Genomic DNA, 23,993 nt, shown 5'->3' on the forward strand with positions numbered 1-23,993 from the left:
TGCCCGGCTGAAATGATTATGTGACCTCAGAACCTTTATTTATGTAAGAATGAGTCTTGTACTGCCAAGAAAAGGATATATTCCACACATTTCCTTACCTTAGTTCACCAGGGGACCCCCCTCTTTTTGTCTCATAAACACCTGTCAAAAACCTGTAGAATACTTATGTTCCGAGGATTATGCTGGTGAGATGTGCAGCACAGGGTGTCAGCCCTGTGATTCAAGCTCATTTTCCTCCTTACGAAAGTCCTTTCTAGATTTCATCTCTGCTGCTCCTCTTCCTTTTTAGGTGGTTGAAGTGGGACACTTTTGGGGATATAGGATTGATGAAAAAAACTCAGAGATTCTGAAAAAGCTTACTGCTGAAATCAACCAACTGACGTTGATGCCCTTACCCACTCACCCACATCCAGACTTGGTCTGTCTGGCACCTTTTGCTGATTTTGGTAAACAACGCTACTTTAGAGCTCAAGTCCTTTATGTTTCTGGAAATTCTGCTGAGGTAGGTTTTTCTATAATAAGTCACTGGCAGGGAAATGAGACTGACACACAGCAGTTTATCAAATGTCTTTTATAATTATAGGTGGAAATTGAATTTAAAATAATTGCGGTTAGCAAAGTAGTCTGTTTCCCTCATTGATACGTGGATTTAGGCTCAGGTCACTAATAATTCTGTAGTTATAGGATTAGAGCAGACTGCTGCATTGCTGTGGCTCAGGTGTGGCATTGTTTTTGACCCTGTGTTAAAGTGTGTACTTGCTTTATTTTCTAGGTATTCTTTGTAGATTATGGCAATAGGTCTCATGTAGATCTACATCTTCTGATGGAGATTCCCTGTCAATTTCTTGAACTTCCCTTCCAGGTAAGATAGAGAAGACTCTTGGGAATGAATGCTGAATGCTAGACAGGATTCCTGGGTCATGTGGTGGCCTGCCTTGGCTTACAGCTAGGGGAGTCAAGGCCCAGGACAGGGAAGGGACTTGTTTTGCCACAATAGCCAAATTTGGTTTCTGCTCTTCCAAAAATATATGAAAGGTTTCAGAGTTAGCAAAAAAGTTGTTTTAATCCAGTAGTATCTTCTAATACTGTTTCTGAGTTTTCTGATTATGTTGAAATCAGACAGACTTTTTAGGTAGGCTGGAGACATAGTCACACATGCCCTTTACCATCAGTGTGAAGACAATCTAAAAATTATTCTAAATGTTTCTTATTGTTGTTAAAAAGCATAACCAAGTTTCTTTAGGAAATTCTGACTACCCCAACATCAATTTTATTGGGACTTTTACGAGAATACCATTGAAGATACATGAACGAGGTCTGTTTTCAGTGGTATTTGGGATGAGTGTTTTGCTTATTTGTAAAGCTATTTGAGCTGTGCCCTTCCGTCCTTGTAGGCTTTGGAATTTAAGATTTGCAAAATGAGACCATCGGCAAAGTCTCTTGTTTGTGGCGAGCACTGGAGCGACGGGGCCAGCCAGTGGTTCTCCTCTCTGGTGAGCGGCTGCACCCTCCTTGTGAAGGTCTTCTCTGTGGTGCACAGCGTCCTGCACGTGGACGTGTACCAGTACTCGGGGGTCCAGGATGCCATCAACATAAGAGATGTCCTCATCCAGCAGGGCTATGCTGAGCTCACGGAGGAGTCCTACGAGTCCAAGGTGTGTGCTCTCACCCTTGCTGGAGCACACATTTGTGTGAGAGAGAACGGGGCGGGCTTTCCTTCTCTGTGGACCCTGAGATAGGAGGAGGCGGACAGTGTTCCTTTTCACCATTTGGTGTGCTGTACTTGTGTTAAGACTGGCGGCGCCAATTTAAATGTCTTCTAGATTTCTCTGAGACTAAATTATGGTGACTGGGTATTGTTTTTGTTGGTGGGTATTGTATTTGTTGGTCTCCTATTTACCTTTTTTATTTTTTAAAATTATTTATTTACTTATTTAATATATTTTTTAGTAGAGACAGGGTCTCCCTGTGTTGCCCAGGTTGGTCTCAAACTCCTGGGCTTAAGGGATCCTCCTGCCTGAGCCTCCCAGAGTACTAGGATTACAGGTGTGAGCCACTGCACCCTGCCTCCTATTCAGCTTTTTATCTTCTTAAGATAGATTTGAAAATGTTCTATATGTGGGGAGTTTTAAAAATGGATTCCAAGACTTACCTCCCTAATGGAAGGAGTTAATAAAATATTTCAGGTATTTCAAGCATTTCAAAACTTCTTTCAACTATTTTTTCTTTTTTCTTTTTTTTTTTTGAGACGGAGTCTCAACTATTTTTTCAAAATCAGTGTTAGAGTTATTTTTCATGATCTGAAGGTTTCAGAGGCCACTTTTTTTCCCTTTTTTAGTTGCCACATAATCATTGTACATATTTATAGGATATAGAGTCATATTTTGTATGTGTATATAATGTGTAATGATCAAGTGAGGGTAATTAGCAAATCTGTCACCTCAGACATTTATTATTTCTTCGTGTTGTAAACATTCAAGAACTTTCTTCTAGCGTTTTGAAAATATACCTTATAGTTAACCATATTTACCCCACAGTGCTGCAGAACACAAGAACCTGTTCCTCCAGTCTAGCTGTAATTTTGTTTGTTAACCAACTTCTCTCTATTCTCCCCTTCCCCGTATTACCCAGCCTCTATTACCCACAATCCTACTCTCTACTTCCATTAGTTCAATTTTTTTTTTTTTTTTAGCTTTTACACATAAGTGAGGACATGTCATATTTAGCTTTCTGTGCCTGGCTTATTTTACTTAACATACCATCCTCCAGGCTCGTCCATGTTGCCAAGAATGACAGGATTTTTTCTTTTTGTAGCTGAATGGTATTTTATTTTGTATATACCGCATTTTCAGTATCCATTGATCTGTTGATGGACACCTAGCTTGGTTCTGTATCTTGACTATTGTGACCAGTGCTGCAGTAATCATGGGGTACAGGTATCTCTGATGTACTGATTTCCTTTCCTTTGGATAAATACCCAGTAGTGGGACTGCCAGATTGTATGTTCGTACTGTTTTTAGTTTTTCTGAATAACCTTCACACTGTTTTCAATAAAGACTGTATTAATTTACCTTCTCACCAACAGTGTGTAAGGGTTCCCTTTTCTCAGCATCCTTACCAGCGTTTGCTTTTTGTCTTTTTGATAATAGCTGTTCTAACTGGGTTGAGATGCTATCTCTCATGATGGTTTTGATTTGAATTTCCCTGATAATTAGTGATGTTGATCATTTTTCATATATTTGTTGGTTATTTGTATGTCTTCTTTTGAGAAATGTCTGTTCAGATCCTTTGCCCACTTTTTAATTGAACTGTTTGCTTTTTTGCTGTTTGAGTCCCTTGTATATTCTGGATGTTATTCCTTTGCCAGATGAGTAGTTTGCAAGTATTTTCTCCCATTCTGTAGGTTGTCTCTTAATTTTGTTGATTGTTTCCTTCACTGTGCAGGAGGTTTTTAGTGTACTATAGTTCCATTTGTCTATTTTTGTTGCCTCTGCTTTTGAAGTCTTGGCCCTAAAATCTTTGCCTACATCAGTGTACTAAAGTATTTCTCCTTGTTTTCTTCTAGTAATTTTTATGGCTTTAGGTCTTACATTTAAGTCTTTAACTCATTTTGAGTTGATTTTTGTATATGGCAAGAGATAGGGGCTTAGTTTTATTCTTCTGCATTTAGATGTCCAGTTTTCCCAGCACCATTTCTCGAAGAGTATCCTTTCCCCAGTGGATGTTCTTGGAGCCTTTGTTGAAAATCAGTTGTCTGTAAATGCGTGGCTTTATTTCTGGGTTTTCTATTCTGTTCTATTGGTCATCTGTGTGTCTGTTTTTATGCCAGTATAGTGCTGTTTTGGTTACCATAGCTTTGTAGTGTATTTCCAAGTCAGGTACTGCGATGTCTCCTGCTTTGTTCTTTTTGCTCAGGATTGCTTTGGCTTTTGGGATCTTTTGTGGTTCCATATGAACTTTAGGATTGTTTTTTTCTGTTTCTGTGAAGAATGTCATTGGTATATTGATTGGAATTGCATTGAATCTGTAGCTTGCTTTGGATAGTATGGTCATTTTAACAATATAAATTCTTCCAATTCATAAACATGGGATGTCTTATCATTTTCTTGTGTCCTCTTCAATTGCTTTAATTGACATTTTGTAGTTTTCATTATAGAGATCATTCACCTCCTTGGTTAAATATATTCCTAGGTATTTTATTTTATTTTTGTAGGTATTGTAAATGAGATTGCTTTCTTGATGTCTTTTTTAGCTGGTTATTGGTGTTTAGAAATGCTACTGATTTTTGTGTACTGATTTCTGTATCCTGCAACTTTTCTGAATTCGTTTATCAGCTCTAAAAGTTTTTTGGTGGAATCTTTAGGTTTTTCTACATATAAGATCATGTTATCTGCAAAGAGGGACATTTTGACTTGCTCTTTTCCAGTTTGGATGCCCTTTCTTTCTTCCTCTTGCCTAATTTCTCTTGCTAGGACTTCCAGTACTGTGTTGAATGTAAATGATAAAAGTGGGCATCCTTGTGTTGTTCTTGTTCTCAGAGGAAAAGATGGCAGCTTTCCCCTCCTCAGTATGATGTTTGCTGTGGGTTTGTCATGTATGGCCTTTCTTGCATTGAGATATGTTCCTTCTATACCTAATTTGCTGAGAATTTTTTATCTTGAAGTAATATTGAATTTTATCAAGTGCTTTTTCTGCATCTATTGAGATGATCAGAGAGGCCACTTTTGAAGCTGATGTTGAAGGTCTTTTATTTTACTTCTGTTATTTCTGCTGGGGATGAAGAATACTGGGTATCAGGAAAGGACAGTCTAGCAAAATGTTAGCCAGAGTGCTGGCTAAATTCTGTATTTAATTTATATAAAAACACTTCAGGGAATTATGTTAGTATTTCCAGTATAAAACCAAAATTTTATGTATAAAAAATCCTGTAAAAATGTTTCTTGGGAACGATAGTAAGAGAAGAAAGAAGAAAATTAAAAAAACTGTAGGCCGGGTGCACTGGCTCAGGCCTGTAATCCCAGCATTTTGGGAGGCCCAGGCAGGCAGATCATCTGAGGTCAGGAGTTTGAGACCAGCCTGACCAACATGGTGAAATCCCGTCTCTACTAAAAATACAAAAATTAGCCGGGTGTGGTAGTGGCCACCTGTAATCTTAGCCACTCAGGACGCTGAGGCAGGAGAATTGCTTGAACCCGGGAGGCAGAGGTTGTAGTGAGCTGAGATCGCGCCATTGCATTCCAGCCTGGGCGACAAGAATGAGACTATGTCGCAAAAAAAAAAAAAAAACAAAAAAACAAAAAAAACCCAAAAAACTGTAAAAAATGTTTATTTCTTTTAAATTCTCTAATGGCTAAAATGTCACAAAGGCTGTCTGATTTCTTTTTTGTTTGGAGAAATAAAGTTGTAAATCCCGTCTTATTTCTTTTGTTTAAATCTTAAAATGAACTTCATAAAATTATTTCCCTATACTTTAATTAATGACATAGAAATCAGAGTAAGACTGTGCCTATGAAATATTTTGATTAGTTTGGAAGAAAGTGCTTGTAATGTATTCTTTTAACCAAACAAACTTTTCTTGTTTGTTCAGCAAAGCCATGAAGTTCTCAAGGGCCTCTTTTCCAAGTCAGTAGAAAATGTGACAGACGGCTGTGCGCCCTTTCCCATGAAAGACGACGAGAAATATCTCATCCGGATTTTGTTAGAGAGCTTTTCTTCCAATAAACTGGGTACTCCAAACTGTAAGGTGATTGTAGGAGTTTTAAAATGTAATTTAAAAGCTTAGTATCATTCTACATTTATATGCTAGGAGTTGTAGTCATTAGTCATGGTGGTTTTTTCTTTTCTGGCTTTTAATGCTGTTACTTTTCTCACAATGAATCCTCTTATAATAAGAAAAAACCCTGGGGTTTAATGTTTAGTGGGGTTTAGAGGAAGCTTTGAGTAGTTTTTTTTTTTTTTTTTTTTTTTTTAACCCTCCTGATGTGCTTTTTTGTCAGACTAAAGGAAGCACAGCGTGTGGGTTCAGAGAACTGGTGCCAGCCTTGGACTCCCTGGCTGGCTGTTAGAGCCAGCGCTGCCTGCCTGCTTGGAGAGGAGGGCTGGCCAGGGTGTCTCCTTGTTCAGAGACTCCACTTGTGTTTCCCCAGCCTCTGGCTGTGTGGTCTCAGGTCTACCTATGCAACTGAGTTGGTCTGCTGCAATTCAAATAATAGTATTTTCACTAAATTATTTGTCAGTGATTCTTTTTTGTTGTTCAAAGGCTTTCTTAAACATATATATCAAGGAATGTTAGTGAAATCGTTGAGGAGAATGAGTTACATCCCAGAAAAATACCTTCTTTAAGGCACTTTTTCTTAACTGAATCGTAAAGACATTATGAATGAGATTTCTTTTTTTTTTTTAAAGGATGAGCTGACTTTTGAGTTTTAAAAATTCATGTTAAGTGTTATCTTGCTTATTGGTAACACTTCCTATAATTTGTGCATACAGGCAGTACTTCATGGGCCTTTTAACCCTTATGAACTAAAGTGCCATAGTTTGACCAGAATATCCAAATTCAGGTATGATTAAGTTTTCCATGAATTTTTTTCTCTGCTTTTGTATTTACAGACCTTATCAGAAAATAATGTATCTTTATATCTAAACTGTTGGAATGTGTTATCTTTTTTTTTTGGAGACAGAGTCTCACGCTGTCGCTCAGGCTGGAGTGCAGTGGTGCAATCTCGGCTCACTACAACCTCTGCTTCCCGGATTCAAGCAATTCTCCTGCTTCGGCCTCCTGAGTAGCTGGGATTACAGGTGCACGCCACCATGCCCAGCTAATTTTTGTATTTTTAGTAGAGACAGGGTTTCACCATGTTGGTCAGGCTGGTCTCAAACTCCTGACCTTGTGATCCACCCGCCTCGGCCTCTCAAAGTGCTGGGATTACAGGCGTGAGCCACCACACCTGGCCGGAATGTATTATCTTTTCTAACTTCTCATTTCTCTCCCTTCTTTTCTAACTTCTCATTTCTCTCCCAGTTCCTGATTTGAGGTATTCTGTCTCTCTCACATGAAAGCCATTCTATATAAGACATTTTTGAGTATCTTTTATCAGAGACTACATTTTTTTCTGTTCTTGTTACAATTGTTATTTAGCAAAGCTGTGAGAGCCAACTGTATGCCAGGAGCAGTGTGTGGTTTGGGGCAAACAGCAGTGAACAAGAAACAGTTGTTTGTCTTCATGAAAATTATGGATCCAGTTGGTGGGCAGGGGGTATAGAAGAAGCTGGTAACTACAATATAGGGTGATAGGGCTCTTGATAAGGGCACAGAACATGAAAGCATCTAGGGGGCTCAACCACCCTTGAAAGACCATGGAGTTTTCCAGAGAAATCTGAGGACTGGCAGATACAGAGGCATCAGCCAAGGTGCAGGTGTTGGAGGAAGAGAGGGGAGGTGGGATGAGGGTGGCTCCACGGGCAAGTGCATAGGCCTGAGTTTGAGAGTTTGCATGTGTGAGTAACTCGAGTGAGTTTAGTAAGATTGGAGAATTGGTTGGGAGGAAGGGAGGTGCCAAGCTTGTGGTAGACGAGGGCAAGCTGTGTAGACTTCATCCTGAAAGGGTTGGTGAACCTTACTATGTGCATTTTAAAATGATGCCTTGTCTTCTCAAAATGTCCTGTCTTGTCTTCTCAAAATGTCCTCCAGGGAGCACATTGGAAATGCAGATGCCCAGGTCCCCTTGGGCCTTCCAAATGAGCCTGCATTTCCACAAGGCCTCTGGGGACCTGCCTGCGCTTATAGTCTCAGGAGCCCCTGTGTGAAGCCGGCATTGGATTTCAGAGTAGAAAGATCCTTAGGCAGGATTGTGCTTCTGAGGCTGGTCCCTGCTGTAACCCAGGGTGGGAATATGGGAGACTGAGTCCAAGGCAGGAGATACAGAAACAGCTTCACCAGTGCTTTCAGAGTGGAAGCAGCAGGATGGAGCCGCATTAGAGTCAGTGATGAAGGGAAGAGGAAGAATTAAGGGTGTCCTTGCTGGAGCTGCGGCAGGCTTCTGCTGAGAGGTGACGGAGGAACTGTGGGGTGGACCTCTGCCAGGATGCAGGTGATGGCCCTTATGGGTTGGCAGTGCAGGGCAGAGGGTCTCGAGTGGAGGTGGAGGTTTGGGCATCCACAGCGTGTGCGTGGTTCCTAAGCCAAGGAGTGGTCGGGATCAGCCACAAGGAAGTGAAGAGAGAAGAGGGCCGGGGACCAGCTTGAGGACTGCTGTGTGAAGAGGTGGTCTAGTTAAAGGAGATGTGTAGGAGAGTGGGGGGTTAAATATTTCTTCCCGTCTATCACTGCAGTTGCCCGTTTGTATTTTTGAAATGGGTTGCTTGTGGGTTGGCATAGCACATTGCCTGGTTGGTGGATCAGTCACCCCATCTCCTGGTGCTCCTGCCTTTTAGGTGTGTGTGGATTGAGAAGGAGAGCATCAACTCTGTCATTATCAGTGACGCCCCTGAAGACCTTCACCAGAGAATGCTGGTTGCAGCTTCCCTGTCCATCAATGCAACTGGTAATTTAAGGCTTCTGTTTGTTCCTTGTCCTCTCTTTTTTTCTTTTCCTTGACTTCAGCTACTAGGAACAATTTATCCTCTAATTGGTGAACAAGTGTACACTTATGTGCTGTTCTTTTTTTTTTTTTTTTTTGAGATGGAGTCTCACTCTGTCGCCCAGGCTGGAGTGGCAGTGGCCGATCTCGGCTCACTGCAGGCTCCGCCTCCCAGGTTCACGCCATTCTCCTGCCTCAGCCTCCCAAGTAGCTGGGACTACAGGCGCCCACCACCATGCCCGGCTAATGTTTTGTATTTTTGGTAGAGACAGGGTTTCACCATGTTAGCCAGGATGGTCTTGATCTCCTGACCTTGTGATCCACACGCCTTGGCCTCCCAAAGTGCTGGGATTACAGGCGTGAGCCACCACGCCCGGCTTATGGGCTACTCTTTTAGGCCATTTTCTGACTGCTTTGGCTGCTGCGAGTTTACGCGGTGGAGCGTTCTCACATTTCCTTTTGTACAAGGATGTGGGAAGTATTAATAATTGACTCCTGGATCTTTCTTTCCTTCCACCCTGCTTGACTGCAGAGTAGAAGACATCCAAGCTCTTGGCCCTATCCCCAAGCGGGGTAAAAGGTTAAGCATCATAGTGGAGTGTCTCTCTGTAGGGTACTGTGGGAACAGAGAACAGGGAGTGTGGTGTTACTATTGGGGTGGGCCTGTGGGGAGTGGACAGACTCAGCAGAGGAGGGGATGCCTGCAGATGAGTAGGAGCGGGCCAGGAGGGGAGTTAATGCCCAGTGTTGATTTAGCATGACTTGAACAGGATCTACGATGCTGCTGAGAGAAACCTCTCTGATGCCTCATATCCCTGGCCTCCCGGCTCTCCTCAGCATGTTATTTGCACCGGTGATGGAGTTAAGGTACGGGCATCCCTCTTGTCTGTAGGCTTTGTAAAATAAGAACCTGACAGGGAAAAAATGGGTGCCTCTCCTTGCTCCTTTTGGAAAGAAAGCCTTTACAGAAGCTAGCCACCACATGGCTCGCTGCTTGGGGTGAAGCCTGTGTTGTTATTGATTTATTTATGCTTGGGCTGATTTTGAAAGAAGCCCAGAAAACTTGTAAAGGTACACACAGTGTCACGTAGGAGCTTGAGGCAAAAGTGGGGCAAACTAGATTAAAAATGGAGCTAGGAATCAGGCTCAAAATGGGATATCATGGTGGTGGACATCCCATTGTTAATGGGTGGTAAATGTGATTCCACGTTTTCTGGTGACCAGTTTTCAACAAGTACATGTCAGTCCCTCTTCCTTTGATAACCATGACATCAGAAGGCAGATTGCCCAGCAGATTGTAGCTCTTGTTAGTGCCACGATTAAGCCAGGATTTCTCCCAGAGACTTTGATAGAGAGGAGTGTGTGATGCTATGAGCAGAGCTCTTAAAGTCACCCTCACAGTGGGGGCTGCTGCTTTGTAAGGTTTTGTTTGCACTTTAGGGATTGACAGAGCATTCTCTGTTGGGAAAGCACTAACCTAGGTTTTAGTGGAGCAGTGGGTGGGGGTGGCTAGAAAAGGAGTAATATTTGGGCTTTAGGAACTCACATTCTGCTGGGCAGGATGGAAATGGCCATGACGAGACTGCAGTAGAGGCCTGGTAGCACTTCAAGAGTTGGGGCCATGGAAAGTTACCCTTTTCTTCTTTTCTAGTCAGTTGATGAGCATGGAGGGGTGGTCTGTAGACTTAGCGGGCTGAGTTCAGTCAAGGCAGGTGAAGGCGCCCCACCATTTACTCAGTCCTTTTTGCCATTACACCTGTTATAGAATCTGACAGTGCAATCTCCAAATGTGTAGTGATTTTTTTTAGTTGTAAGAATATTTTTTTATTTAAAATATGTGCTACTTAGAAAAAGCTGAATGTGAAAAATGAACACGTTTTTAAATTTATAGATTTAAACTTAAATATTTAGTATACTTATTTTAAATTTATATGTATATACATATTTTCATTTAAGATTCTTGTTATACTGTATTCTTTTCTCAGAAATATCAGGTTTTTCATATGATATCTTTGTAAATATCCATTTTGATAATTGCATCATATATCACTGAATGGGCATATGATGGCTTACCAAAATACTGCTCTATTTTATTTATACATGCACTTGTTTCTGAGCAGCTCTTGTTCTGAAAGAATTGAATATGCCTTTAATTGTTGAAATTTGGCCTAATTTTGCAATGATGATGCAATAAATATCTCTGTAAGTTCAGATATCTTGGAGCCCTCGTTGGGGAGACAAATGTGTAGGAACCACACGTGGCAGTGGGATTATCTCATGAGCAATAGCACGCTGTACACATGCAGGCCCGAGACTTGGCTAGTGCGGAAGCAGGTCCCTTCCTCTCGTGGCACTTTGGATGCCCTGCTTGCCTTTTTAACTAGACAAAGCTCCTGCTTCACCTTTTTTCAACACCAGCTTTTGAAGATTTGAATAATATAATGTGTTATTTTTAAAACTCCAGAGTGCAGGTGTTTAGGTTGTAGACATTCAAGAAATACTGACATACTTGGTATTTAAAACACCATCTTTCTAGAAAAAGCACAAACTTAATAGGAAAAGGTTATGTATATAACAATACACAGTGCTTTGCTGGTGGTTATATTCATTTTGTTGAATTAACTGAAATGTGCCAGATTTGGGATGGTTTATGTGACAATGTGCATAAGACTAGTTGTCTTTGAATCCACAGGCTTACCTAGGTGATTATCAGAAAGATAGCAGAGGGGCCTGGCGTATTTTCCTCCAAACTCTGCGTGCCTCTGAGTAGTTGTATAAGCTTGGTGGTGGTGTTGATTTTGTTTTTGTTTTTTGAGACAGGGTCTTACTCTGTCTCTCAGGTTGGAGTTTTTTTTTAATTTGTTGAGTGAGTAACAACTGTTTTTGAGAAACTTTGAAAGATGAGAGCTGTTTGATTTGAGATGACCATTCTCCTTTCCTTTCGCTTTAAGTATGCAGTCCTCTGCAGCGAGCAGGAGGGGGGTCTTCAGTACAGACCAGGCCCAGGGGTCCCATCACTGTGTCTTAGGTGTGTTCCAGAGGGGAGCTGACCTCCAAAGCCCATAGCTCCCGAGAGCCGCTGCCGGGCCATGCACCCGTGCCCACTTGCTTCCTTTTCTGAGCCACCTCTCTAATGCGCACCCGCATGGGATTCGTCTCCTGTTGGGGTGGCGTCTGGCTGCTGCACTAGAGGCTGTCCTGGCCCCACTTGTTAAACTCGAAGTCTGCAGTCTCTGGGTAAAGTCTGTTCTCCCTCCACATGTGTCACTGTCCTGTCACAACTGATTGAACTTCACGACTAAGTGATAATTTTTTGCCACCTCTAACATACCCTTTGTACAACAGTGGCAGGAAAGGAAGATAAACAGAAAATTTTATCTTGATTTTCAATTTAAAAAGGGAAAGGAGATATGTGTTACGCCCCATTCATAAGCAGAGACATCTAAGTGGAGGCCACTGTCCCCTTCCTTGCCAACTGGCTGTGGACTGACCTAGCTGCCATTTGTCTCCCCTCCTTTGTTCTTTCTGCCATGTGACCTTTGCTTGTAGCTGACCCTCAGTAACTCAGGGTGACTGAGCCTTGGTGCCAGATTTCCTCTTACCTTCATCGTGGAGCTGATCCACCACACATTTGTCCCTGGAGTGCATCACTCCTCTTGCTGCCCCTGTCCTCGAGGTGTTTTCCCTGAACAGTTGGAGTAGTTCATGGTGTCAGCCTGGATTCAGTGGCATCATCATTGTGTACCTTGTGGAGGCCGCCTCCCTGGGTGAGCAGCAGGCTTCATGGTAGCAGAGCCTGGCACCTCCAGGATGGGAGCAGACATCTGAGAACATGCTCTTATTGGTGTAGTGACAAGAACACTGTACTTACCTCCTTCCCTTGGTTCCTGGAGCCAGATTTTGCTACTCGGGAGACTGCCAAATGCTGGCCATGATTTAGAGGGTAAGTCACGTGTTGAGGGCAGTGTTGTAACCCTAGGAAGTGGTCAGAGGAGGGTGGTGATAAAACTGGGATACAAAACTTTGTAAGTGTGCACCATTGTTTTAGGATGAGAAGGTGAACAGACTTTTTTTTTAGGCTTTTTCTAAGTGCTAGACTTGTTTCACAAGTCATAAATATGTGCATAGCCTTTCTCCAGAAATCTCCCTAATAAGAATTTAACCCATGGAAGGAATTTAAAGGTAAAGGGAAAAAAAAACCCATTAATGATAAAATACTCTTTTCATTATCTTATCTACCACATTAGAAACTTAATAAAGTATTAATAAAAATTAAGTATTAATAAAAATACGGAATTTACTATCCTTACCTATATATTTTATAACTATATTTCAATTGTAAAAACTGGCAGAAAAAATGCACAAATGAAATTAATTGCTATGCTAGGGCTGGCAGAATTTAGGATAATTTTATCGGTAAATTTTTACATGCTAAAACATGTACTTTAACAATTCTGAAATAATGGACTCTTCTGAAAACATTCCATTTAGGATTGATCAGAATGGCAAGTACTATACTGGAGTCCTTTGTGGTTTGGGGTGGAATCCAACTACAGGGGCTTCCATACTGCCCGAGCACGACATGGAGCTTGCGTTTGATGTTCAGTTCAGCGTGGAGGACGTTGTCGAGGTAAGGGTAGCACAGCATCACGGCGCCACAACCCTGTCTCTCTCTGGCTTTGCTCACCTGACAGTGAGTGCAGAGTCTGCCGTGGAGCTTGTGGTGCAGGCACACGCTTCTGGTCCTGGAGATGTGCATATTCCTTGTCCCTCCTGGGGTCGCCTTCCGGGAGGACCGCTCCTTCACTTGCCAATTTGACATATCTTTCCTGTGAAAAGTAACTTCCTGATAGATGGTGCTCTCTGAATCTCTCATTTAGTGTCTCCTGGCTTAAGCTTTTTTTCTGGGCAATCAGCTAAACCACGGGCTGTAGGGCTGCTGTGGGTCTCATTCCGAGTCAGGAAGTGGAACATCCTCGCTAGTTCTTACTGGGAAAGGAGGACACAAGTTCCTGCCCCTCTGCCCTTCTCCCAGCCTGGTGACCATGCTGAGCAGAGGGCTGGGTCGGCATGAGTGCAGAGCTGAGCTACTTGCAGCATTGTCTGGGCACCGCACTAGCTCTGGGGTGAGGTGGCAGAGGCAGACAGGAAAACTGTGTAGCAAGTACAGAAAGTATTTGTATGTCATTTGAATCTAGTAATGAGAAATGTGGGCTCATATTGTGTACATTAAAAAAATCTTTAATCATTATAGTAATTTATTTTTATTGCATTTTCAAAGTGGGAAAACCAAAACTGATCCTTTACCACAAATAGTTTGAGAAATGCTATTCTCTAAGTACCTTTCTTTCTTAGAAGTTCCTGGGACAGGTGAGGTTAACATACCACACTGAAGGGCTGGGGGAAAGGAGGAGCTGCGGAGACAGCTGCCGACGCTCCAGGGGCAGATGTCAGTTTGTCTCTGCAGCTGTTAAGTCATGATTGCTCGGTCTCAAGAAGGGGCTTATGGGCTTGAAACTACTTCGTAAGCCATAGACCTAATGGGAAAATGTAAAACTATTAAGATGCTACAAGCAAATACAGAAAATCTGTGTGACTTTGGGTGTGGCATGAGTTTGTAAATACAACACCCAAAGCACAATCTGTGAAGGGGAAATTGATACGTTTGAATTTATCAAAATTAAAAACTTTTGTTCTGCAAAAGACCCTCTTCAGAGGAAGAAAAGACCAAGTGCACACTAGGAGAAGATATTTACAAGTTGCATATCTGATGAAGGACTTGTATCCATAATATGTAAGGAATTCTTAAAACTCAATTATAAGAAAACAAGCAACAAAATTAAAATATACATGGCAATAAACACATGAAAAGATGCTCAGCATCATATGTCATTAGGAAAATGCAAATTGACACTCCCATGAGATAGCACCACATACTTACTGGAATGGCTAAAATCCAAAACCTGACAGTAACCAGCAATGGCAAGGATGTGGTGCAGGTCCCGGGGACCTTTTGTTCATTGCTGGTGGGAGTGCGGATTAGTGCCACTGTTTTAGAAGACAGTTTCATATGCAGTTAAGCCCGCACCTACCATATGACTCAGGAATCCCATCTGTAGGTATTTATTCAAGAGATTTGAAAACTAGCATCCTCATAGAACTTGTATGTGAATATCAATTGCAGCTTGATTCATAATTGCTAAAAACTGGGAGCAGTCAAGATGCCTTCAGCAGGCGAGTGGATAAACCATATTGATGACAGAGAATACTAACTCTGAATGCTATGGATTATCTAACATGGGATGAAATTCAGTTACACTGGAGCCGTATGAGTGTTTATGTTGCTGTTTATTTACAGGTTAATATTCTCAGGGCTGCTATTAACAAGCTAGTCTGTGATGGACCAAATGGATGCAAGTGTCTTGGGCCAGAGAGAGTTGCGCAGCTTCAGGATAGTGCCCGTCAGAAGCTTTTAGGGTAAGCTGTGTGATGACGTGGTCTTCTTTTCTTCCCAATCAACTTTCTCAGCTGCCTTGATCATGGCTGTTTTGAATTGTGTAGGCAGTGTGACATGTCGATCACCTGAAGTGGAGTGCCAGGGCTGGAGACAGCACTGGGAGGCATCAGAATGTAGGACACTCTTCCTGTGGAGAGCAGACCCTTATCCTGTGTGTGTGTGTGTGTGTGTGTGTGTCCCTTGAAGGGACAGCGTGGGCAGGGCATGGGAAGCCACAGTGGGTAATGCGTCACCCACCATTCCCAGTGGTGGGTGTCTTAGGGATCGGGGGAGTCCGGTCTGCAGGACTGGGCCTTACAGAACTGAGCCTCACAGAACTGGGCCTCTCTTGAGCCTTTCTGCAGGGGAGGTCGGAGAAGGAACATTCTGACCTCACCTCCCTGTCTCTCACCTCTTGCTGGACTCTCCATGGGCCAAACCAAACCAGAATGCAGAGACAAAGGCTCCTGTTGGTGTAGCCCATGAGCCCAAGGCAGCTCGAGGGCCCTGGGAAGGCCAAGAAGAGCGGGAGTGGTTGTGGAGGAGAAACCAGCATTCCACCTACCCAGTCCTGCGCTCCTGCCCCAGAGCCAGTCTCCATCGGCAGGGCGCGGTCCTTCCTTGCCTGACAGTGTCCTGTGCTGGCTGGGACCTGGAGCTATGTGAGAGCAGGTGGCATCTGGTATCACGGTGACACTTCTCTCCTTCCTATGCCTTTTGCGTTGATTTCTTTTAGTTTAATAAGCATTTTTTAAAAAGGTACATATAGCTGTCTTACAAATGGTGAGAAAGGCCAGTTTTAGTTTTCTGTCTTCATTTTCTTTTATATAAAAATATTTTAAATATTTATTTATTTATTTTTAGAGACAGAGTCTCACTGTATTGCTCAAGCTGAGTGCAGTGGTATGATCATGGCTCACTGCAGCTCCAACTCCTGGGCACGCATGATCCTCCCGCCTCAGCCTCCCCAGTAGCAGGGACTATAGGCATGCACCACCACACCTGGCTAATTTTTAAGCTTTTTCTATAGATGAGGTCTTGCTATGTTGCCCAAGCTGGTAATTTTTTTTTTTTTTTTTTTTTTTTGAGATGGAGTCTTGCTCTGTGTCACCCAGGCTGGAGTGCAATGGCATGATCTCAGCTCACTGCAACCTCCACCTCCCAGGTTCAAGCAATTCTCCTGCCTCAGCATCCCAAGTAGCTGGGATTACAGGCACCCACCACCACGCCCAGCTAATTTTTATATTTTTAGTAGAGACGGGATTTCATCATGTTGGTCAGGCAAACTCCTGACCTCAGGTGATTCACCCACCTTGGCCTCCCAAAGTGCTAGGATTACAGGCATTGAGCCACCATGCCTGGCTGGTAAAAATATTTTTATGTAAAATTTGGGTTGAAGTTTAAGTACACAGGTACACGCCCATGTGGCCAGCACCCAGGTCAGAGCCCCGGTGCTCCTTAGGGTGTGTGGGTGTGGTTATAGCCACCATCACTCCCTGCCCCCAAAACAAGGGTAACTGTATCCTGCCTTATTATGCTATAGATAGGTATTGGTTTGTTTGTTTGAACAATTCAATAACTCTAGTGAATTTATAGTTGTGCAGTCTTATCAACACAACCCAGCTTTTCAGCATTTCTGTCATCCAAAGAAGTTTACTTTTAAGTATTGTCAGGAAAGGCAGTCTCATGTAGGCAGCCTTTGATCCCCTCTCTGCTGTCTGAGAACAGACCTTGGGCCTGGAACGCTTCCTTCCATTAAATTAAGGGTCCTCACAGCTTGTGGAGGGCTCGTCGCCATGTGTGGGAAGATCTTTCCTTGATTCAGGCTCTGCCCTGCTTAAGCCTGTGTGTCATACGGTACCTGGTCAATCCCACCACTGCGGGGATGGGACAGGGCTCTCCTGCTGCCACACAGGAGAGGGGCCTGCAGGCCTGCCTTGTCTTCCGGGAGTTACCTGCTGGCCACAGGGACCAGTGCCCATCACTAGAGCTGATCCTGTCCTGTCCCCTCTCTCTGTAAGTAAAGGCTTGTTCCAGCCAGGGCCTCACTATGTGTGTTTTCCTTGGTGACTCCAAGACAAGATGCAGGGGTGCCCCGACTTCTCCTGGTAGCAGGTAACAGATGCCACCTGCTTGACTAATATATTGAAACAGAATGTGTCATTGTTTGTACAACCCCATAAATTTACTAATAGTAATAAATTATGTGCCTAAAGTTGATGACTTTTAGGATATATAAAGTACACCTCAGTAAAGCTGTGTTTAGGATTGAAAGTTCCCGCTGTCCATTTACACGCAGTCTTGTTCCCACCCCAGCCCAGGTACCACTGATCTGCTTTCTGTTTATGTGTTTGCCTCCTCTGATATTTTTGTATATGTGGAATCACATTTTAATTTTAAAATCTGGCTTCTTTCACTTAGCTTAGTACTTTTGAGGTTTATCCATGTTGTATCATGTTCCTTTTTACTAAATAATATTTCAGTGTTTGTATATGCCACTTTTTGTTTTATCCATTCACCAGTTGGTAAAATATTTGGATTATTTCCAGTATTTGGCTGTTATGAAGAAAGCTGCTATGAATAATCACATGCAGTCTTTTTGTGAATATGTGAACAGTCTTTTTGTGTCTTTCTCTCGGGTAGATATCTGTGAGTGGAGTTGGTAGGTTGTATTGGTAGGTTTATGGTAATCTTTTAAGAAAAGGCCAGGGCTGGACGTGGTGGTTCATGCCTGTAAGTAATCCCAGCACTTTGGCAGGCTGAAGTGGCAGATCACCTGAGGTCAGGAGTTCCAGACCAGCCTGGCCAACATGGTAAAACCCTGTCTCTACTAAAAACACAAAAATTAGTTGGGCATGGTGGCACGTGACTGGAATCCCAGCTACTTGAGAGGCTGAGGCAGGAGAATCGCTTGAACCCAGGAGGTGGAGGTTGCAGTGAGCCAAGATTGCGCCATTGCACTCCAGTCTGGGTGACAAAAGCGAAACTCCATCTGGAAAAAAAAAAACAAGGAAACAGCCAAACTGTTTTCCAAAATAGCTGTACCATGTTACATTTCTACCAGCAACGTAGGCTGACTCTGGCTTCTCCACATTCTCACCAGCATGTGGCACTGTCAGTGTATTGTTACTGTAGTCGGTGTGGTGAGTATGGTAGTTTCTCATTGTAGCATTAATTTTCATTTCCTTAATGATTAATGATGTAGAACAACTTTTTATCCTCTTAGCCAGTCATTTATCTTTTTTTTTTTTTTTTTTTTTTAGTGAAATGTCTGTTCAGATCTTTTGCCCATTTTTAAATCTGTCTTTTCATTATTGAGTTGTAGAAAATTTTTTTAAAAGTTTAGATACATGTCTTTTATTGGGTAAGTAATTTGCAATTAGTTTCTCCATTGTGTAGCTTGTCTTCTTATTTTAATGGTGTCTTCCAAAGAACACAAATTTTTAATTTTGATGAAATCTACTTGCTGTGGTTTGAATGTGATGTGTTTGAAACCTAATACCCAGTGCAACAGTGTTGGAAGGTTGGGCATAATAAGGGGTTGATTGGACTCATGTGATTGTGAGAGAGGGTTAGTTATGAAGAGAGTGTGGATTGTTGTAAAGTGGGCCTGCCCCGGTGCCTCTTCCTGTCTCAAGTACTCGCTTGCCCCTCTGCCATGTCATGATGCAGCAAGAAGGCCCTGGCCAGGTGCTAGCCATGCTCCTGCACTTCCCAGCTCCAGAACTGTGAGAAATAAATTTCTTATCTTTATAAGTGACCCACTCTGTGGTCTTCAGTTATAACAGGGGAAAATGGACTAAGACACTACTTTATCTATTTTTTTTTTTTTTTTTTGAGACTGAGTCTACCTCTGTCACCCAGGCTGGAGTGCAGTGGCACGATCTCGGCTCACTGCAGCCTCCACTTCCTGGGTTCAAGCAATTCTTCTGCCTCAGCCTCCTGAGTAGCTGGGACTACAGGCGCCCGCCACCATGCCCAGCTGATTTTTGTATTTTTAGTAGAGACGAGGTTTCATCATGTTGGCCAGGATGATCTCGATCTCTTGACCTCGTGATCTGCCTGCCTCGGCCTCCCAACGTGCTGGGATTACAGGGGTGAGCCACCACGCCCGGCCTATTTTATCTTTTTTAAAAATGAATTATGCTTTTGGTGCTATATCTAAAAAGATCCTTGTTAAACTCAAGGTCACAATCATTTTCTCTCTTTTTGTAATTTTTTATATTTAGGTTTTTGATCCATTTTGAGATGATTTTGTATATGGTATGTGATACAAGAGCCTAAAGTCATTTTTTGCATATGAATATCTAATGGCGATGACATCATTTACTGAAAAGCTATACTTTCCCCATTGAATTGCCTTGATACCTTAGTCAAAAATCATTTGGCCATAAATGTAAAGATTTATTACTGGGCTTTCTGTTTTGTTCAATTACTTTATATCTATCTTTGTACCAGTGCTATACTGTCTTAATTGCTGTAGCACTAGTCCTCCTGTTTTGTTCTTTTTCAAAATTATTTTTACTCTTTTCTATGCTTTTCCTTTCCATGTAAATTTTAGGATCAGCTTGTCAGTTTGTATAAAAAGCCTTTTTGGAATTGTGATGGGGATTGTGTGGAACCTGTGAGTGAGTTTGGGGAGAATTGCCACCCTAACAGTAGTGAGCCGTCCAGTCCATGAAGATGGAGTGTCTGTTCCTTTGGGTATTCTCTAATTTCTCTTAACACTGTTTTAGAATTTTCAGTGTGCAGGTCTTGCACTGTAGTTGTTTCTAAATATTTTAGTCCTTTTAATGCTATTGCGAATAAAATTGTTTTCTTTGTTTTTGAATTTTTTCTTTTTTAGAAAGGATCAGTTGATTTTTATATATTGGTCTTTTATCCTGTGACCTTGTTAAACTTCTGCATTCTAGTAGTGTTTGTAGATTCCTTAGGATTTCCTACATACAGGATCATTATTATTATGAAAGCTTTCTTTCTCTAGTAATACTTCTTGTTCTTAGGCCTATTTTGTCTGATATTAATATAGCTACCCCAGCTCTCTTTAGCTACCATTTGCTTAGCATAGCTTTTTCTGTCCTTTTACTTACAATATATTTGCAGTTTTGAATTTTTTCAAATTGTTTTCTGCCTCGTGCCTGCTCTCTTCTCCCCTAGGGAGACATTGCTTTGCACATCTGCTAGTGCGCTGGTGTTAAACACCTGCCAACACGATCCGAATGGCCTCACTGGTCTTTGAGGCTCTGGTCACTTTTCTTCAGTCTTTTTCCTCTTTGTTCTTCAGATTGGTTAATTTCTGCTGATCCGTCCTTAAGGTTACTGATCCTTTATTGTTTCATCTCAGACCGATGTGGATGTGGTAAAGAGAATTTTCCATTTCATTGTACTTTTCAACTCTAGGATTTCTATTGTTTCTTTGGTAGTTTTTAATTTTTATTGAGATTATCCCTGACTCATTATTATCCTATTTTTAAAAAAATTCTTGGCACCTGTTCACAGTGACTGCCTTGAGGTCTTTAAGTGCTGAACCCGCAGCTGGCCACACACTCAGCCTCTACTGGCTGCTCTTCTGTGTGTGGGCCACACATTCCTGTGCCTTTGATGTCTCCTAACTTTTTGTTGGAAATTGGGTACTTTGGATAAGGTACTGGAGCAGTTCCCCCAGAGCTGTTGTTTTTGGGTTTTATTGTTTTGTTTGTTTCACTTTAGAAGCATGCCTAGACTTAACCTGTAAGTCCATCCCCCATGATGTGAGGTCACTGATGTCTGGGTTCTGGTGTTTTGTTATGTTTTCAATTTTAATTTTTATAGAAACAAGGTCTCACTTTGTTACCTAAGCTGGAGTGCAGTGATGTGGTCATGGCTCACTGCAGCCTTGAACTCCTGGGCTCTGGCAGTCCTCCCGCCTCAGTCTCCCAAGTAGGTAGGACTACAGGCATGTGTGACCACTCCCAGCTCCTGTTTTGTTTTGTTTATTCTTATTTTTATTTTTTAGTCTGGCTTCCTGGGTGTTGTCCTTGTATCTGATCTGCACAGCTTAGTGCTTAGGCAGTGATCAGTCAGAAGTTGTGTTTAAATACTGCCCTGAAGGCTTCTGCCCTTTGCCATTGGGTTGGAAAGTGCACTCCAAGTTCAGGCACTTTTTAATTCTTCCCTGGCCTCCATTTTTCTCAGGGCTTCCCAGGTTTTTCGCACATGTGTGCACCCCTCCATCAGTCAGAGATATGCGGAGGGCCTGCTCTCCCTCTGTGACACCCTCCTTTCCATGGTCTCCCACTTACCTCCTGAATAGTCTGGTCTGCTGCTGGCCCCAAGCAGGATGTGGCCTGAGGCTGGAAAGCTGTGGGCTTTCCCCATCTGTTTCCTTCATTGCTGTTTTTACGGACAGTGCTGCAAATCAAGGTGTGAGGGATTTTCATCCTGTGATCCAGATCACGTAGCCTTCATGGCCCTGGGAGTGCTGTGGTGCTGGGTTCAGGGGCAGGTGTATGGGGTGGGAGCAGCCCCTTACCCCAGCAAGAACTCCACACACTCCACTGTTCTCACCTGGAGCCAGCAGTTTATCATGAACAAATGCTCCTCAACTTGTTTGCCTTTGGTTAATTTCCAGAGCCTCCAAATCATTGTTGTGTGTATGTATGTATGTTTACAATTTTGCCTTGTTTTTATAGTTTTTTTAGGGGGGAGAGGCTCTGCAGAACTCTTTACTCCCTCATTGCTCAAATTCCCTATCTTTTAAAGCTGATGATATTTCCAACTTGTCATGACTGCTTGAGAGCTAATGGTACAAAATGTCCTGTTACATTTCAAAGAACTTGACTCATTCATGTGGTGATGTGCAGTGCTGGTTGCTAAGGGAACATAGAGACAAGACTTGGTCTTACAGATCTGCCGCACTCCATTTCTTTCTGCTTTTGAATATGCTATAAATTAAAATATTTTCTGATCATAACTGCATCAGTGTTGGCCTTTAAACAGTTTATTCTAGTTCTAATTCTGTGAGAAATATATAGGATTTAAATCTTTAAAAAAATCACAGCACTGTTTTCAGTTACTAATACATAATTAAGATAATTTCCTTTTTTTAAAAATTATAGTTTGTTCTGTCAATCAAAACCAAGAGAGAAGATTGTTCCCAAGTGGCATGAAAAGCCCTACGAGTGGAATCAGGTGAGTAGGACGCAGGCTGCTAGCGAGTAGAGGCCACGTGGAGGAGGGGACAGGCCCAGGGCAGACCCAAGGTTCAGAGCCAGGGCTGACTGAGGGACCGAGAGGCAGAGACAGGAGGCAAAGTAGATGGCTTCGGGGGCCAGCCGGCAGATATCTCAGACCAGATAGGGTGTTTTTGCACAGCGTCCTCTACGTGATGTCCTGGCAAAGAGTGAGACACCAGGATAACTCACTGCCCCGTGAGTTGGGAAAAAACAGGTATGAGGGTCTGGATTGGACCCTCCTGCTCTTGGTGGTCTTCGGGAAATGCGCCTTGGCTGTTCCTGCCGCGTGACTGGCTTGGTGGCTTTCGGGCTCTACTGGTTGTTATCTTTGTTTGCTTGGGCTGCCGGCACAGTGCCACCATGGGTAGGGGCTTAGAAACAGCAGACATTTGTTCTCACAGCTCTGGAGGCTGGAAGTCCTAGGGCAGGTGCCAGTTTGTGGATCCTTGTGAGGGACATCTGCAGATGGCCACCTTCTCACTGTGTCCTCACGTGAAAGAGAGACATCCTCTCTTAGGGCACAAATCCCATCCTGGGGGCCCCACCCTTATGACCTCATCTAACCCTTGTCACCTCCCAGAGGCCTCATCTCCAGATACCATTACAGTGGGGGTTCAGACTTCAGTGAAGGAATTTTCAGGGGCCACAGTTGAGTCATGAAGAAGGAAAAAGCCCTTCGTAGGCTCCCCGATACTTCCTGTCTGTAGGGCTAGAAATGGAACAAAATGTGATTTCAGAGAAGGGAGCCCAAAGGAATTTGGAGATTTAATTCTGGAGCCAGGGATGTCTTTAGATATAAAGCAGCAGGGGCAGTCTTTCCTCTCCCCTTTGGCGATCTAAGTGAGGTTCTACTTTGGGGGGGCTGTGTCCCATCCTGCGCCTAAAGGTTGCTCCTGCTGTGAAGCTAGTCTGCTCCCCCTGTGCCCTGCGCCTAGGTCCCGCTTTAGGGACCCCAAGGCTGATCACAGCAGCTGGCCCAATTATGTGCAGAGCTCCATGGGCAAGGAGAGGGGCAGCCACACCAGCCCCTGTGGCCTTCAGGCTCAATTGGAGTGTCTGAGGGTGATGAACTAGCAGGACTTTTTTGAAAATAGAATTTCACTTTGAGGTTAGTATCTTTTAGAAAATTTCAGTGTTTTCAAAACCTGTAATGCAATTACCATCCACATTTACATATGCATGCATGGGAGATTTCTCGGTAAAGCTTGCCATAGTATTAATCATGAATTTATTTGTTTGCAGCTTTTATTTTAGATTCAAAGGGTACATTTGCAGCTTTTGTTATCTGGGTATGTGGCATAATGCTGAGGTTTGAGGTACAATTAATCCCATCACCCAGGTACTAAGCATAGTATCCAATAGGTAACTTTTCAATCCTTGCCTCCCTCCCCCATCTAGTGGTCCCCAGTGTCTTGTTCCCATCTTATGTCCATGAGTACTCAATGTTTAGCTCCAGTTTTAGGTGAGAACATTTACAGTATTTGGTTTTCTGTTCCAGCATCAATTTGCTTAGGGTAATGGCCTCCAGCTGCATCCTGATTGCACAATTTCATTCTTTTTAATGGCTGTGTAGTATTCCATGGTATATGTGTACCACATCTTCTTTATCCAATCCACTGTTGATGGGCACCTGGGTTGATTCCATGTCTTTGCTATTGTGAACAATGCTGTGGTGAATATGTGAATGCGTGTGTCTTTTTGGTA

The 23,993-nt window shown here is 42.8% G+C and overlaps 1 protein-coding gene across 1 annotated transcript in view; it reads left to right on the forward strand.

Moving 5' to 3' along the window:
• Nucleotides 1-23,993, forward strand: part of TDRD9 (tudor domain containing 9) — a 126,854-nt gene that overhangs the window by 101,639 nt on the left and 1,222 nt on the right. Inside the window, exons 26-35 of the mRNA XM_025391938.1 lie at nt 290-502; nt 773-862; nt 1,395-1,655; nt 5,588-5,743; nt 6,490-6,560; nt 8,434-8,543; nt 9,350-9,446; nt 13,071-13,209; nt 14,938-15,056; nt 22,173-22,245. Of these exons, the coding sequence (XP_025247723.1) occupies nt 290-502; nt 773-862; nt 1,395-1,655; nt 5,588-5,743; nt 6,490-6,560; nt 8,434-8,543; nt 9,350-9,446; nt 13,071-13,209; nt 14,938-15,056; nt 22,173-22,245 (1,329 nt within the window). The remainder of the gene's footprint in view (nt 1-289; nt 503-772; nt 863-1,394; nt 1,656-5,587; nt 5,744-6,489; nt 6,561-8,433; nt 8,544-9,349; nt 9,447-13,070; nt 13,210-14,937; nt 15,057-22,172; nt 22,246-23,993) is intronic.

This window comes from Theropithecus gelada, chromosome 7b (genome assembly GCF_003255815.1).
Source record: "Theropithecus gelada isolate Dixy chromosome 7b, Tgel_1.0, whole genome shotgun sequence".
NCBI classification, from domain to species: Eukaryota; Metazoa; Chordata; class Mammalia; order Primates; family Cercopithecidae; genus Theropithecus; species Theropithecus gelada.